The sequence below is a fragment of the Calidris pugnax genome, unplaced genomic scaffold, assembly GCF_001431845.1.
Source record: "Calidris pugnax isolate Ruff unplaced genomic scaffold, ASM143184v1 scaffold133, whole genome shotgun sequence".
NCBI lineage: Eukaryota > Metazoa > Chordata > Aves > Charadriiformes > Scolopacidae > Calidris > Calidris pugnax.
In genome coordinates this window covers 4,770,648-4,784,489 of record NW_015090977.1, presented here as the reverse complement: position 1 = coordinate 4,784,489, position 13,842 = coordinate 4,770,648, and the positions used below count along the sequence as shown (strand labels likewise).

General features: G+C 39.6%; 1 protein-coding gene across 1 annotated transcript in view; it reads left to right on the top strand.

Annotated features, from left to right (window-relative positions):
* The window catches only part of CUX1 (cut-like homeobox 1), a 206,544-nt gene that overhangs the window by 120,658 nt on the left and 72,044 nt on the right, over nucleotides 1-13,842 (top strand). The window contains exon 9 of the mRNA XM_014953031.1: nucleotides 7,943-7,991. Coding sequence (XP_014808517.1) covers nucleotides 7,943-7,991 — 49 coding nt within the window. The remainder of the gene's footprint in view (nucleotides 1-7,942; nucleotides 7,992-13,842) is intronic.

Genomic DNA, 13,842 nt, shown 5'->3' with positions numbered 1-13,842 from the left:
GCACAGCTCGGTGCAGCCTGGCAGTGGCCAGGAAGGCAGCTGGAAATGTTTGTTTGTCTAAATCATCTCCTCTGAGCGTGAACATCCGGCATAACCTGGAGATTGTGTGCTTCACCCTCAGGATTTGATCCTGCAGATCTGGTGGGTTTGTAATGATGCTGGTACAACATCTTGACCTCAGGACATTAGTGCAGGTGGGATTGAGGCGTAAATAACACCACAAGATAAACATCATAAAGTTCTTTCTCCTTTTCCCCATAGTCTCCAAAGACAGGTCAAACTGATTATGCCAGAACTGGGGCCTCCTCTCTGCCCGACAGTACTAGAGCCTGCAGCTTGTGAGGGTGCAGACTTCTCACCAGCTCCCTCACAAATTAGTGGAAACTGATTTTTAGGTCTGTCTAAACAAGGTTCTTTTTTTTTTCTGCAAATTCCAGTTGCAAAAATTAGCTCATGTTTCAACAGCCTTCTTTGAACTCAGTGGCCCAACAGATTGTCACCAGTGGTCTGAGGTGGGAGGAGCCCCAGAATGATCCAAATCTGGACACTCCTAATTACTCATTTTAACACTACTCATAAGGCTTTGCGGGGTAAAGCAAAAATACATTGTGAAAGAGGACATGTTTGATCATGAGACAGGGAGAAAAAGGATTTATTGCATTTCTTTCCCTTTCTGTCATGGGCAGTGTGATGGGTGGACGCAGAATTCACAAGAGCCCTGTTCTTGTGGAGAGAAAAACACAGTGAAAGTTGACTAATAGGTGTTTAAATGGAGGGTTGAGCACTAATGAGGAGCTAAGATTCATATTGGCTTTGGTGCAATATATGTAAATATGTGCCATGTAAGAAAATAGTATTGTCATCAAATAAAAAAGACGTACCATCTATTTATATACATGGCTACTTTTTTGTACAACCAATATGCCTTTTCTTTCTCCCAGCTGCTCACGTTAAGCGTTCTTCTTTGGTTTGCAAGGTGTGTCAAGGTCAAGCGTGTAACTCTGTAGGAATTACAGCTCTGGGGTTCTATGAGTTGATATTATCTGTAATATATAATTCCTGGTTTTTCTCTTTATATTTTATTGAGCATATCAATTAGTGTCACTCTCATCAATTTCTCTCTGTAGAACCGATTAAGAAAACACTGCTGCTCTTTAGAAACCCTGCTCCCCAGTGTACCACTGGAATATAATAAAGCTGATTTCTATTGTGTTTAAAACTTTATAGTTGCAAACATGATTTTGTTATCCTTGAAATCCTGATTTAAGCCATGAAAGAGAAAACAAAGTGAAAAAAGTGCTGTGCAGGTTTTCTTGGAAAGCAGTTTTTCTAAGGACTGAAAGATGCTTCATTCAATAGGGTCTCTTCCTTCTAACGATTGAGATGATTCTTGTCTTGTATTGTCCAGGTATTGCTCAATATCTTGGGCTTTATAAGCAGTTTCTTTAACCTTTATCAATATTTGATGATCACTTGACATCTTTCAAGCGCCTAGGACATCATTTATTTGAAGCTCATACCTGCAGCTGGTGTGACTGCTTGATCCTGGTACTTAGGATACTAACCTGGTGTGCTTAATGGGAAATCTTTGTGTGAGATTTCATTTATTTTTTCAGCTTGAATCTGTATGTGGTGCACTGCATGAGTACAAGGCTAGCAATGAAGGGAAACAAGAATTAATTCTAATAAAATGAAAAAAAAAAAACCTGAAAAAAGTTAGCATTGAGTCTCTTTTCCTTTTTGCTAGGGGAGAAAATTGATTTAGTGTAGGGTAACTGCAAAGAGGGGTCTGGACAATGTACAGTGGACACTTAACCATTCCCCAGATTAATCCAGATGACGTATTGTGTAATCGCTAGAGCACCTGAAACCAGCCTTTCTTTGATCTCTCAATTTAAAGCCTTCAGTGTTTCACTGCTTAGCAGAGAGAGGATTTTTTCTTCAATTGAGTTCCCAGGGAAGGAAACACCCAATTCATTACTAAAGTTGGTGGATTTATGAATCCCTGAACAGAGAAATTCTTTTACAAGAGGCCTGGATTTATATGACATTGGAAAAAGGATTATCTGATCTGAAGATCCTTAGAGGGTTGCTGTGAAAGAAAATATTAACCTATAGCTCTTGCAATTTGAAAAGTAGATTTGAGAACTTAGTAAAAAGTGTGTGAGTTCTTGCCCTTTGAGTTGCTATACTGGTTATGCTGAAATAACTTTTTTTTTTTTTCTTTCTGTGATTGACCCTTGAGTCTATTATTTTGGAGGTTGTATTAGCAATAAAGGTGGAATTATCTCGTTTGGATGTTTGTTGGATTAGAATCATTATGAAGTCTAAAAATGGCTAAACTGTGTGTACAGTGCAAGAAAAATGTAATTAGGGTTTTTTTTTTATATTACCTTGTATTGGAAACTTTCTAAGAGCTTCAAAGGAAATGTTTGGTTCTTCATATGTAGGTCCTAGAAATGAGGCAAGCCAGCGCCATGGGCAATTTGCCTTGACCGCTGAGGAGCAGGGATTAGATGAGGGCATCTACCAGCAGAGCTTAGAAAAAGTCTTGAATTTGGGTAGAAAAATTGTCATCCTTCTTTTTTGCTTAAAGAAAAAATAAAATTGAATATTCAAATGCTGGAATGCTCTTGTGCCCCGAGTGAATGCCGTGATCATTGGGCTGCAGGCAATTTTGACGTTGTTTAGTGATCCGAAATTACTTCTTAGACCCAGGAACTTTCCCTGATAAAAATTTTATTGAAACTTGAAAAAATTCAATGCACTGGTTTGGTTTTTTGACTTTTTTTTTTTTTTTATGCTCTGACCCTTCTTCTTCTTTTATTCACCTCCCAAATAACTCTCCATATTTTGTCTTGTGCTAGCAAAGTACTAGGTTATACTGCCTCTAATTTTAAGAGCCTAAGATGTTTACTTAATTTGGCCAAAATCTGCTCTGTGATGATCATAGATATATGTTACAAGTAGGATTTTTCTTTTTTTCTTAATTAAACATAAATACACATTAGCTGATAATGTATGCTTTTAGTTTGAAATTGCCTGCATAAATGTTTTAGTAATTAGAACATTTTAACAAGCCCCGGTGGCTCCATAGACCGTTTGCTCTGACCAGTAAACTTATACATGTTTTTAAAGAAAACAAATGTGTGGGAAAAAATGTTGTTTGTTTTTTGCCAAACCAAAATATTAATCTGCCCTGCTAGTGAAGTTTCTTGGCCACGCCACTGACTGCAATTTCAAAAGTGTCATCTGTATTTTTCAGTTCTTCCATGTATAAAGAATCCAACAGCAGTTTCCTTCAAGGTTCACTAAGTTTGAATGTTTAGGGGGCTGCAGCCACAAGATTTGGCAAACCATTCGCTTGTCATGTTAATAAAAAGGGAATTGTTTCTGCCTCTTTAAGCTAGTATCTAAATGAAGGACTTGGATCAACTGGATTTTAATCATAAAGTCCAAATTCTTCTTGCTTACAAGTGAATAGCTTCATGGTGTTTAGGGTTTTCATCTGATTTAATTTTATTTAGAAAAAGAACTGAGCTTCTTCCATGTTACCAATTCTTGAATTTGCTTGCTTGTTACACTGTTTAAACCTAATCGGTTATCTTGATCTTAAAAAGAAAATTGAGCCTTTCTGTGGTTTTTATTTCCCATAAGCAATTGAATTGAAAAGTGGCATGGTTTTTGTTTTGTTGGGTTTTTTTAAACTCCTTAAGTTGTTTTTTTTTATAGATGGCATGTTAGCTTTGAGGGCTCTTTCATGACTGGTAAAAGCTTATACCTTGTAAAATCTATAGCTTTTAATGCATTTTGTTTTTCACTTCAAACACAGTAGCAAGAGAAGAAATAATAGAATATTTCATGGTGATCCTGTTTCAAGAGTTCAGATTCTTTTTACTTGGTGATGCTTATTCTGTAGCTCCAAATGCTTGGGCTTAAAGTTTGATTTCCTAAAATCCTTAGCCTGAAAGTGTTGAAACTTGGAACAAGCTATCTGTAACACAGTCTTGGTTACATGATTACTTTTCCTCTAACACGTAGAGTATAAGGAATTAGATCAGAGAAATGATTATACCGTCTGTGGAATGAGACAGCACAGGGTAGATAATATTTGTTCCCGAAAACAGCTTTTAACCCACCCTTTTTCTCATTATCTGTTTTAATGTTAAGGAAGTATAACCCTTGAGAAACCCTGAATAATGTTGGGTTGCAATGTAGAAATTTGCTGTAAAACACCATAAATATCAGTGTGTTTCAGCAAAAGGTCGTCTTGTTACTAATGACCCTCGTTCTCTGTATCTATGTGAAGAAAGGCAGAACTTTGGGGGGTTTTCTCCATCCTTGCCTTCAGCTCTTGGGGTGATGGAGGAATCCAGGCACTCACAAGGAATGAAGAAATTTAAAAGTAAAATAATCAGATTTTAAGTGTCTCTTACAAGTGAGTGTAGTTCACACGGAATGACTTTGGTCAGAAATTTAGGGCCAGTATAACCACGGATTTGCTAAATTTGGCCATTGTTCCCTTCGAGATTCCCACCAGGTTTTCAGTGAAAACCCTCAGGACGAGATGCTGGCAGCCCTGAGCTGGATGGTATTTTGCCTGTCAAGTAGTTCCCTTGAAATAAAGAGAAATATTGAAATAGGAAAGGATAAAAATGAGCAAATGTGGTGGATGGTGAATGCATCAAAAATTACCTGTGTGGGACTAATTCAGTGAGCCAAAGTGGAGCTTCCTCGTACCTTGCGGGTTTGAATTGGAGACGGTGCTTTGTAAACAATAAATCAATGCAAGTTGTTTCTCTGAGTGCATAAAAGGTGTGAGAACTGTAATTTATTTTATAATAAATACGTCTGCTGAGCAAACAGTGAATGTAGCTATTAGAGACTTTCTCAAATAAGTGATTTTAGACTGCTGAGTGCCAGCTACTGATGTGGTAGTTGAGCTTTTAAAATGAAAAGACTGCATTCCTTTTGAAGATCCTTCTGAATGCTGTTGACACTTGTGCTAGGAAAAGAATATAGAGTAATTTAATTCATTACTTTACTTAAAGATAACATTTATGGTTGCAGCATTAACCTCCGTTGGTGTGCAGGCTGCGAGACTGGGAAGTGTTTTGCTTGAATTTTTTCGGAGATGTTGCATCCTTTTATTAGGTGTGGGGAGACAGATTGTGTGCGGAAAAGCTGGGTAGAAAAAACGTGTGAGGGAAAGGGGAGTTCAGGATCAGTCAGCTGGTGTGTCTGGATACAAGGACAAAGGGACAATTTTGCCCTTGGCTACAGTTTGACACTTCTACTGGATTCAGTCAGAATTATCTGTGCACGCTGAAGGGCAGAAATGTCATTTTTATGGCGTTCTATATCCTCCGTCGCTTTTTTTTGGTAATTGGCTGCGTATAGCAGGGCTGTAATAGAGCTCTTAAATCCTGACCCCAGCCGAAATGGCATACATATACTGGTATTAATACTTCTGTCCATTTTAAATACAGGATTGTCCTGAGGCCTTCCACCTTGGTTTTCAGGCACCATCCTGTGTTTCAGCCTGTTCTGCCGGCAGCCAAGCACTGTGCTGCTGGCCTGGGGTGCTCCTCTGATTTACTGCTCTTGGTCCCATCTCCCCTTGGTCCTTTGGCCTCCAACATCCCTCAGATCCTTCTCCCCCTCTCCTCATCTCTTTCCCTACCCTTGGCTGCCTTCACCTGTCTCTATGACCTCTAAAGGTGGCTGGGGGTCTTTCGGTGGGTCAAGACCCCCTCACACTTGTCCCCCTTCCTGCTTATCTCTTCTGCATCAGAATCATTGTCTTTTCTCCCTCCAAAAAGTTCCCTCGGCTGAACTGAAAAACCTTTCTGCTCCCAAAACAGGGCGATCTTTCTCTCCTGCTCTATGGGTTTTGTGCTTCTGAGCCCTTCACTCTTCTCAGATTGTTTTTCAGACCTTTGGCTGATACCTGGCACCCCCCTGTTTGGGAGGAAAGGCAGTGATTTTATTGTTCTCCAAACTCTACAGAGAAGTGAGCGGAAACTGGATTTGCTTAAGCTGTAGCCGGTGTGTTGGGATGGGACGTTCCCAGCTCTGATCCGGGAGGCATGTGACATAGTCCAGACATCATTTACTGGCTCCATATAACCTGAGGCATTCACACATAAATTCAACCTGAATACATAAGCTCATATGAGGAGGATGCTTAGACTATCCTGGCTAAAAATATTTATAAAATGCTTGGAAACCTTATTATTTTTTTTTGTGCATTAGGATGCTCTCTTCCCTCTTATCTCTACTGATACATAATGGGGTCACTTTGCATGGTCTTAGGGACATCTTTTCCCTGTGAAATACTGTAATTTCCATATGTGGATTAATGAGATGGACAACGATTTTGGGTCTGGAGTCTAACACAAAAGGGTTTTTTTCACAACTACAGAGACTTAAAAGAGTTATTGTTATTGCTATTGTAGGCTTATGTTAACCTGGCCAGGTCAGTCTGCTGGCTACTGCTGGCAGACTATGGATCTTTATTTGCCCAAAGAGTGATTGTTGAATTCAGTAACTAATGTCTGTTATTTATTATTAATTCAAAACATCGTGTGCATGTTTTTTTCCCGATGTAAGAGCACACTAGCTTCTCCTGCACAAGAAAACACGTTAATCTGTTTTCCATTATTGTCCAAAAGATTTTTCGAAAGGCAATTCATGTTGCCCCGACAACATTAAAGGCTGTAATTAAATATAATTTTCCATTAATTTATATACATACACATTTACTTATTATGATCTTTTACTGCATTTCCCTAAGTGTGCATGCAGAAACCTAAAATGCTGCTGAAGAGTAAGTCAATGTTCATTGGAATGATCCAGTGTCGAGCGTGCCAGTACCCTGATGTACTTCAATTAACCATCCTTCCTGGCAAGCACCTGCATAGAAAACTGGATCTTCTGTGGCATCAGCAGAAAAACAAACCCTGACATTTCTGCATCGGCAGAGGAAGGGAATTCCAGTATTTCACAGCTTTTATTGATAATGATCTGCTACAGATTAAAAACAAAAAACAGACATTATGGTGTTGGCAGATTGCAAAAGGACTTGCTGGTTAAAGCTGCTGTTCATCGGAGATGAGGATAGTGTTTATTGCTTCCATATGGTCCAGAGATACAAGACAGGCAAGATGTCTGGGGAGAAGTAATATGTCTTCTTATATTGATACAGAACATACTTGTAGCTCTGTAGGCCCTTTTTCTGGTACCTTTCACAGGTGAGAGGCTGAGTGTGAAATATTTGCCCGTGATTCACCATGATGATAAAAAAGGATTGCTTAAGGATTGGGTCTGTTTGTGTGAGTGAAGTCTGAGAAATGCTGGAGTGTGTACAGGGTCAGGGCTGGGAGCTGCAACCTAACACACGTATGGGAAGGACCTCTTTTTCCTTGACTGTTTGTAGTTTTCAACCCTTTGACTTTCCTATTAATCTCAAAAAACTCTCCTCTGCATAATGTAAAATAAAATTTCTTGGTCTCTTTGACTTAATGATATGTTTTTTTAGCCAAAACGACAAGGAGTTGACTGAAGAACTGTAGTCTTTGACTTCCCTGTAATTGGCACCTGTGAAGCACCTTCACATGTAGAAAAGATGACTCTGCCCCTTCTGCAGAAGGTTGGGGAATAAGATCTTCAAAGATCTAATGGATATGCTCAGATATCGATAGACTTACTACGCTGCAGAAAGGGAAGAGGCAAAGAAATCAGAGATTTAAACCAGTCCACAGAGCTGAAACCCAAGAGGATTTCACCAGTCAAAAGATTAGCTGATCAGTCTTACTGTGTCCTTTTAAAAAAATATTGAAAATTGGTATTGTTTGTATGAATGTTGCAATTGTGCAGTGCATGAACTCATATAGCAGGCATTCTTCATGTGATAACTGCTTCTGCTCTCTTGTTCTCCCAGGGCTGATGAAATCGAGATGATCATGACAGACCTTGAAAGAGCAAATCAGGTAGGATTTTAAATGAGTCCCTCATAAAATTCTAAGTGTGACTTTGATTTTATTTTTTTCTTCTCTTTTGGATTTCATGACAGTTCTTTTATATGCACTTAGCAGTCATAACTGCGTAGAGTAAGAAAATATGCAAATTTAGAGAAAAATGTGGCTCTTTAGGGATACTCTGTAAGGATTGTATGCACAGCAGAGTAGTGCTTGCTGAATATTTACCTTCTAATAATCTAAACTTAAGTTCCTGCTATAGTTATTCTTGGATTTATGCTTCTGAATCCATCATGTTCATCCCTACCTACTGGTTTACCCAAATTAAAAGGCCTCTGCCTTGCCAGCAGTGGCAGGGCTGCCAGCAGCACCACCTAAGGAGGCCAGGCCTTCTGCTCCAGCTCCAGCTTTTGTGGGCTTCTCTGGACTTTTCTTTTTCCTTCCATTTCTGATATGTTTTATTGGCCTTATTAATTTTTAGCAAAGGTTGGATCAGACTGTGCCATGCAGGAGAACAAAGACATTGTAATTTGTTCCTGCAGATGCTAATTTGGTAGCCTGTGAGGTGTCTCTTCCACGTTCCCTCACAGTGCACACACTCCTGAGAAAGTGGCACAATTGTATGGAACTTTTTAAACTAAAAAGTTTTAACAAAACCAAATCCAATACCCAAGAAATACCTTCTGGTCCAGTCTGTACTTTGAGTGACTGTGTGAGGTGATGGAGATGTGACATGCAGGATTCCCAGGTGATAAATGCAACAAGTGATGGTTTCACAGAGGGAAGGCACAGCCAGGCCATTGCTTGTCAGTGAGCTTCATTGGTCCCTCTCTCAGGTAAGATCAGAGATTATGGATCTTAAGCTGCTGCTGTGGTTTGTCTTTTTCCTTTGCCCCATCAGCCCCCACACTCTCCTGGTGCAGCTGACCAGTATAGCAAGTATGTCGTCCTTTATCATAGAATCATATACTGGTTGGGGTTGGAAGAGACCTTAAATACCATCGAGTTCCAACCCCCTGCCCTGGGCAGGGACACCTCCCACCAGACGAGGTTGCTCCAAGCCCCATCCAGCCTGGCCTTGAACCCCTCCAGGGATGGGGCAGCCACAGCTTCTCTGGGCAACCTGGGCCAGGCTCTCACCACCCTCACAGCAAAGAATTTCTTCCTGAGATCTAACCTAAATCTCCCTTCTTTCAATTTAAAACCATTCCCCCTCATCCTATGGCTCCACTCCCTGATCAAGAGTCCCTCCCCATCTCTCCTGAAGCCCCTTCAGGGACTGGAAGGGGCTCTAAGGTCTCCCTGGAGCCTTCTCTTCTCCAGGCTGAACAATGGCGAACTTTACATTAGTTTTTATAAATTGGAAAAATACTAATGAATCAGAAGGCAGATTTGTAAGTTGCTGGGTTGATTATTTAGTCAGCAGAAGAAAATTGGGGTTTGCACAGTGGGTTTTTAGTTCTGTCAAAGAACTATTGTAGACAGCATTAAATATTTATGAAAGTGCTAGTAATTATTTGAAAATCTGTAGGCTTTTTAGAAATGATGTAGGTGTTAAAGGTGTTTTGGTAGAATTATTTGGTGATTTTTGCAAAGGCAGTACGTTTTGCAAAGTTGTAGCAATGATTTACCCAGTAGGTTTTTTCTTTTCTCGGAGTAGGTTGTAGGTGGTTGTAGTTAAAGAACAGGTATTTCTGATTTTCTCATTGCCATACTAAAATGGAATAAATCTGTTTGTACAGAAATGCTAAAGATATTCTCATGTCTAAATGGAACAAACTTGCAACATGGGGGTTTTTTACTTTACTGGCGTTTTTAAAATCAGTCCAATTTTTTTTTTAAATCAGTCCAATAACTGCTCATGTGCATAACTCTTAGTTTGGTTGTAATTCAGCACACTCTGAACCTGTATGTAAATATCAGTGTGCAATTAATTTATCTTCCTTGTAAAGCCAGAAGAGGTGATTCTGCCTCCCCTTTCCCCATTGTGGTCTGTCCCCTCCCCAACAGCAGCTTTTTCAGCCGGGGGACCCCTCGTTGAGTCCGTTGAGCTCAGGGGCTGCAGAAAAGCCTGAATTTGAGGGAGGAGAGCCAGATCTGTTTTCTGTGGGTTTAGCAAATTGAGGCAGCTCGATGAGACGTGTGAGAAGCAGCAGCAGCACCGAGACGAGGGACGTGAGGGGAGTGTGTGGCCTCGGAGGAGACAGGGAGGGAAAGTTCACCGACGGAGCTGCTGGAATAGCTCAGCTTATTTGCTGAAACCTGCCCAGGGCCCTTGTCTTGTGCGATGTTTTACCTTTATAAAACGCTCCTGTAAATTAACAAAGTAATCTTTGTAGCAGCAATTCCTGTGTCTTTATGGTTGAAAAAAAAAAAAATTGGAAGAAATTAAATCCATTGCACAGGCCAGAAAGTGAGTCTGCATCAGGCTGAAGTGTCACAATTGCAGAAACAAGTACTTAACATAATTATGTATTTAATAGTTAAATTAACATTTCCTTTTACCATTTCAGTAAGCACTTATTCCCCATTATTAAGGCTACCTTTAAAGAGTAGTACTCAGCATGACTCCTACTTTGAGGATAGGCTGCCTTGCTGATTTTGATGTGATGTTTTCCTGCTCTGGAATTAACACTGACCCAGACGACTGCAATTCGGAGCAGAGATTTACAGAACAGCAAAAGGTTTCCCCTGAAACTGTGAAAAATAATTAAAAAAAGAAAATAATCTGATATTTCTTGAAAATACCTTTCTCAGTTACCGCCCTTTTTAAATCCAGAGCTGGCATTTCTGACCTTCCCTCCTTTGCTGTATGTGAGGACACCTTCTGGCCTGAAGAGGTGGGGGTGGCATTGCCCTCTCCAGTTCTGCAGTGACCAGAGGGTGGCTGTGCTCGTTGACATTGATCCAAGCTATCAAAGTCGTGGGGGGACAGTTGATGGTATAAGTCCCACCTTGTTTTCCTGTCGGGTGAACAGGGTGAGATGTCTGCCCTCACAGAATCACAGACTGGTCAGGTTGGAAGGGACCTCTGGAGATCATTTCTTCCAACCCCCTGCCATTACAGGGTCACCCAGAGCAGGTTGGGCAGGAATGTGTCCAGGTGGGTTTTGAATCTCCAGAGAAGGAGATTCCACACCCTCTGTGGGCAGCCAGTCCCAGTGCTCACCCTCAAACAAAAGAAGTTTTTCCTCATGTTGAGATGGAATTTCCTGTGCTCCAGTTCGTGCCCAATCCCCCCTGTCCTGTCACTGGGCACCACTGAGAAGACTCTGGCCCCAAATTCTCTCAGGTCCTCTGCTTGTCCCTGGGGTGATATAGCTTGTTTGGCTTGGGTCTGTAAAGGGCTGAAGTCAAAATATAACTAAATGAAATAGAAATGGCTTATTTTCCCTTTACTAACCCACCAGCTCGATAATGAAAATAAGCCGAGAGTTCACCCCTCGCATTTCCATGAAGATTTAATAATCCTGTAGTTTGGGGAAGGGACTCGTTTTATTAAGATTTCATTTTGCACAATAAATCACTGCATATTTTCTGATATGCTACGAAGTATAGTAATAAATAATTAAAACTAAACTACCCTTACTTGTCAAAATAAATGATTTATCATAGTTTGGGATATAGCATCTTTGAATTTTTTATTGTTTGATTCCCAGAATATTATAATTTCCAATCAGTGAAGTTAATGAAGCTCCAGTGTACTTTTCTGCATTTGCAACAGTTACAGTTGTGAGAATGTATATTTTACACAAATATTTATGGTTATAGCACTTTACCTTTTCAAGTTTACACCTTTCTCTTCCCTGTTTATGGCAGTAAGTCACGAATCCTTGGGATGACAAATTAATTCAAATGAATTATCCTTCTGTTTCTGTACTTCATCTAGGAACCTGGAATCACCCAGTTGTGCATGAGAAAAAACAGGGTTTCGGTTGAAAAGAATAATTCCTATGTTGTGAAAACAGTAATACTTTGGAGTGTTAATTTAAAAAAAAAAAAAAAAAAGCTCATTTTAAGGGTTTAATATTGAGTCCAAGTTTGTGGTTTTATGACATTGGTGTATCCAGATCTGTTTACTGGCTTTATACATTCAGTTTGCATCAGTGATTTTTTTTGGAAAAAAAAAAAAAGCTCTAATGGGCTTTGTAATTTGGGCTTCTTGAAATAAAAAAAAAGTGCTTTTTCACTTTTAAAAGAAAAAGAGAACAACTTCAGTTATGGTTGGTTGATCCTGGATTATTGTATTTTTATCTTGAGGAGGAGGAAATAGATTTAAAGAACAGAATCAGATATAGGTGTCCTTAGATTTTGGAAGTAATAACAGAAAGAGAACATGGGACAATTTTTTTTGGTGGACTATATTGTGAAAGCTACAAAAAAAGAATTATTTTTTTCTTTCTTCTCTGTCTGTGCCATGTTATGCCTTTGGAAAAGCAAAATGTTTCCATTGGTTTTCTTTCCGTCTTCGCAGTGCTGATAGTGCTCCCAGATTTCTACTTTTTTTTTTTTTTCTGGGGAAAGTCAAATATAGAAACTTCTGTTATCCATAAAACAAGAACAACTGTTCTTTCATAACCATTTATTAAAGAATCTAGACTGAATCAGTACTATTTGTTCTGCAGAAACGGAGTGTTAGATTTTAAGATCTGTAGAGGTAGGGATAGTGAGTTTAAGCATTTTTTGGAACCGAACTTGCACTAAAATCCCTAAAACAGTGTCTTCTATAGAAGTAGAAAGAAAACCTCACCAGGGCATTTCAGCTGAAATGCTGTTCTCAAGATCATTTTTTTTATTTCATTGGGTATGGAACCGTCCTGTCTCTAAGAAATCACATTGGAAAATGGTTTGAAAAGATATTCCCACTAAGTGAGATTGCTATAAAATATGTATGTTTTTGAGCAGCGGATGGAATAAATTCTCCCCTTTCACTTAGCAACACAAATGCAACACAATATGGGTAGTGCAGGTGCTGGGCCAGGGGGGTTTTGCTCCGACCCACCCCAAATATTTGCATTATTTCTGTCTCCCTTTGCCATAAACGGGATCCTCTGCTGTCCTGGGATGCCATATCCCCATTGAATTCAGCAAAGTTGTGCCATTTTATAGCACACGAGGTTATTCGCTTAACCCGGTGATTTCACTATCTGTAAAATGGGAATAATAACATTTACTTTACAAAGTGCATCGAGCTCCTCGCGCGGAGAAGTGCTGTATAAAGGCAAAATGTGGTTAATATTATTTTCATACAAACACAGGAGTTTCCTGTAAATGCTTGGCTTTCAGTTGGGAATACATTTATCTGGCAGCCTTTCAGTGCGCAAAGGAAAGTGCAATAGCCTGAAGACAAGAATGAAGACAACCCAACCTCTTCTGTTTGGAGGGTTTTTTTCTTCTTTTTAAGTGATTCTCCGTTGCTGGAAAAAAATAGGTGCCAGAGCCCTGAAGAGTCTTTCATGTCACAGAATTTCTGATAACCTTGCTGTTGTTCTGTGAAAGGTAGGGTCGTTTAAAGGTTTGAAAATAAATTTTTAGATCTCAAAAGTTAGAAAATTAAAGCACATTGAACCAGAGTGCTTTAATTGATCTCGTACTCCGAGAAACGGAGCTTTTTTGCAGCAGCTTGCACGCAAGAATGTCAGCTTCAAGCGCTTAAAACCGAGCCTGGTGATTACTGCCATAACCAGGCTCATTAACTTCAGCAGAATTACTTGTGATAATACACACTCCTAGCCCATAGGAAGATTTTGCCACGTATAGCACTGAATTTAGCATGTAATAAGGGAATATAGTTCTGCTGGTGGAACTTCAAGGGAAAGGTTATACTTTTTGTGCTTGTAAGTATCTCATTTTGCTATTCACA